The sequence below is a fragment of the Fomitiporia mediterranea genome, assembly GCF_000271605.1.
Source record: "Fomitiporia mediterranea MF3/22 unplaced genomic scaffold FOMMEscaffold_651, whole genome shotgun sequence".
Lineage (NCBI taxonomy): Eukaryota > Fungi > Basidiomycota > Agaricomycetes > Hymenochaetales > Hymenochaetaceae > Fomitiporia > Fomitiporia mediterranea.
In genome coordinates this window covers 1-3,002 of record NW_006761036.1, presented here as the reverse complement: position 1 = coordinate 3,002, position 3,002 = coordinate 1, and the positions used below count along the sequence as shown (strand labels likewise).

The 3,002-nt window shown below is 40.1% G+C and overlaps 1 protein-coding gene across 1 annotated transcript; it reads left to right on the top strand.

Annotated features, from left to right (window-relative positions):
* The first annotated feature begins 300 nt into the window (after nucleotides 1–300).
* On the top strand, nucleotides 301–1,446 carry FOMMEDRAFT_171649 (uncharacterized protein). Its single transcript, XM_007272252.1, has 4 exons — nucleotides 301–472; nucleotides 528–1,088; nucleotides 1,163–1,366; nucleotides 1,427–1,446. Exons 1-3 carry the CDS (start codon nucleotides 353–355, stop codon nucleotides 1,349–1,351), a joined length of 870 nt encoding a protein of 289 aa, XP_007272314.1. The 5' UTR covers nucleotides 301–352; the 3' UTR covers nucleotides 1,352–1,366; nucleotides 1,427–1,446.
* The last annotated feature ends 1,556 nt before the right edge of the window (nucleotides 1,447–3,002 follow it).

The window sequence follows — 3,002 nt, the reverse complement described above, 5'->3', positions numbered from 1 at the left end:
TTATAGAGGGAAATTGTAATTGAAAAGGTTCAACATATGTTTTAATGTATAAAAAGGTGTATATTAAGTGGAAAAACAGTACAGAGGTTTTGTATGTGTCTAAACAAAAAGGTGGTTGAAGTCACCTGCCTCATTTGGCAGGTGGCAAGGTGGAAAAAAAAACGACGCGACTCTCATAGTTTTCCGGAAACGCTGTAACTGCCAATGCAATGCTGTGCATTAAGCGCATCCACCTCTGATATCAAGAACCGTCTTGTCCAAAAGTCTTGGTATTCTTTTGCTCCAACGGCCATCTCATGGCCGATATAAATACATAATCAACCAAGCGTCCACGTCTGCAAACTTCACGTTCATGATTGTCATGATTGCCATGCCTAGGATGTACCTCACTGCTACTACGTTGCTTCTCTTGTCGCAGACGACGTCAGCTGCTCACAAGATAGGGGATTTTGAGAGTCCCTCATGGAGTATTGTAAGAGAACTATTCTACGAAAATGGTATTGAGCTAATCTCCATATTTCGTCCAGGGTGATCTCGTCTTCGATGGCCTATACATCCTCATTTATCTGGCTTGCACAATCTTTTGTATCACAGTCGCAAAGAACCTTCCCAACCACCGAGCATCATTCATCACACTTCTTGGTGCATTGAGCCTAGCGATCGCCCACCTTTCACTATTGATTGCGTTCCGTGTGATCTATGACGGAAGCCCCTCCATTATTGGCGAGAGTTATTACATGCTACAAACTGTAGTTCTATTCTTCAGATTTTGGTCGTATGACGTCTTGTACGTTGCCCTTGGTCTCGTCCTTCTTGACAGACGCAAAAGCGCTCTTGGTGCGCCGTTCGACAAACAGGACAAGATTGCTTTTGGGGTATTGTTTGGAGCGATTACAGTTTTCGCAGTGTTCTCGACGACCGTACCAGCTGTTTATGCGGCCGATCTGAAGGGTAGGGTGAGTTTATTTGATGAGCTGGTGGCGCCTCTCGGGGTGTTCTCGGTGACGTGGGCCGCTGCCGCCGTAGCTGTTGGGTATGTAGCCAGTTACGTGAACAAACGTTTAAACAGAGCAGGTATTCGCGACAAGGTGCGTATTGTTATTTATCCGTAGAGATTTCAACCTCATGCCACTGCCTCACTTATTGCTCTTCTCGAATCCAGATATCCAGGCTCATGCTGGTTGTGATTACTCCATTCAGTGCACTCCTGTGCACTGTGGGTGTCATTATGACATGGCTTCCCACCCTTGTGATGGCGACCCTCTTTGTTGACGGGTTTTTCTGCGCAATAACGATTACATTACTGATTTGGGGTATGAAACCCGAGTATTGGTACTACAAAAGTGAGTAAAATACTGAAATCAAGGTGGATATTCAATTTTGGTGGATTCTTTGTTCTACGTAATTGACATTACCGCCCTCACAGCTTCCACAGTAGGCGAATAGGAAGGACGTGGAGCTAATGCTGCTTACACTGAGATGGAAGGATCCATTTGTAGCTCTTGCTGAGTGCTGAAGTGTATCTTTTGCATTCGCACACATTCGTACAACAATCGTTGTTTAGCTCATGATACAGGTTTGGCACAATTGGGTTGATAACAAAGTCAAGCAGCATGTTGGAGAATAGTAGTTGTTCTATAGCTGTCTGCGATTCACAGCTTCTAGTGACCTCGGTTCATTAGGTGGTGGTGGAACGTTAGAATTCCAAGTGAACCAGAAGATAGCAATGATGATGACTGTGAAATAATTGAAGGCTAGGAAGTGCCAAACATGATTTGTGAGCAATACGAGAAAGTATGGCTAGCTGAAGTATCTTGCACCTGAAAGCTATTGACCAATGTACTTCCATCAAACTTTGTGTTGCTTGTTGTATGTACACTGTCTCAGTTGTGTCCATGTTGCATAAACACATCCATGCCAGCATTGCCTTCTGAAAGATTTAGTTCTGAAACTTCCCTTGTCTCTACAACATTTTCTGTTCCTGTTCATATAGTACCTTATAAGGAGTAAGATTGCCAATAGACAAGGTACAAATTGGACAATGAAACACACAGTGAATAATAACTATTTCTATTCAGACTCTAGATGGAGCACAATATACCTGCCTAGATTTTCAAATTATTTCATTATATGTAAGTTACAGGATAGAATAGTAATTATAAATGAATCTTACCAGATGTCTAAAATATCATCAAGTATGTCTGTATCTTATGCCAAGCCACCTCTGCTTAGATTCTGAAATTTGTTAAGTTATACAAGAATCTGAAATGCTCACATACAACTTCAACAATATAGATAACTTGAGTTTCTAATACTGACTTGTAGGGCATTGTAACAGTAGAGCTGTAAAAAGGGTTGGTTACTAATGCTGGGTGGATTTAGTTTAGGATAATGAGTTGGATTTGATTGACATCTGTATTATACAAGGTATCATCACAAAAATGAACACAAAAATGTATTGGAATTTACTGCTAAAACATATTTTTTTACATATTGTGGATTCTTATATTTGCTTATAAAGTCTACATGTAAATATATTGCCTTGTCAGACTCTGTACATTTTAGTAATGATAGAACAGGAGTTACTAAAACCCAGACAATGACTCATATCATATACAAGCTGAGACACAATGTATAAATGTACTAGAGGTTGACTACTATATTACTAGTAGACAAACAAAAGTGAGCCAGTATATGTAATAAATCAGACAATTAAGTTACACTTTTACACAGTAGAAGTAGGGATAATTTAGCTGTAAAAGATTAACAGTATAGTATAGTATATTTCCTAGTATAGGTCCCTAAATAGGAGCACTAGAGTTACTAGTTATAGTACACTATAAGGTAAATGTTACAGTTCTCTACTCTCATACTTTCAGTTCTGAGGGTTCTGCACCCTTCTGTACCAGAACTCAGGACTTCTGTCCCTTGAGAGTGCTATCTATGGACTATATGTGTACTGACTCTTACTACTACCCTTTCTTACTTTATCATTCCATTCC

Bases quoted from the DNA above. Each gene is read 5' to 3' on its own strand.
- FOMMEDRAFT_171649 (XM_007272252.1), top strand. From the start codon at position 353: ATGATTGTCATGATTGCCATGCCTAGGATGTACCTCACTGCTACTACG. The intron at 473-527 runs GTAAGAGAACTA...TATTTCGTCCAG, and splicing joins AGAGTCCCTCATGGAGTATT to GGTGATCTCGTCTTCGATGG. The intron at 1,089-1,162 runs GTGCGTATTGTT...TCTCGAATCCAG, and splicing joins GAGCAGGTATTCGCGACAAG to ATATCCAGGCTCATGCTGGT.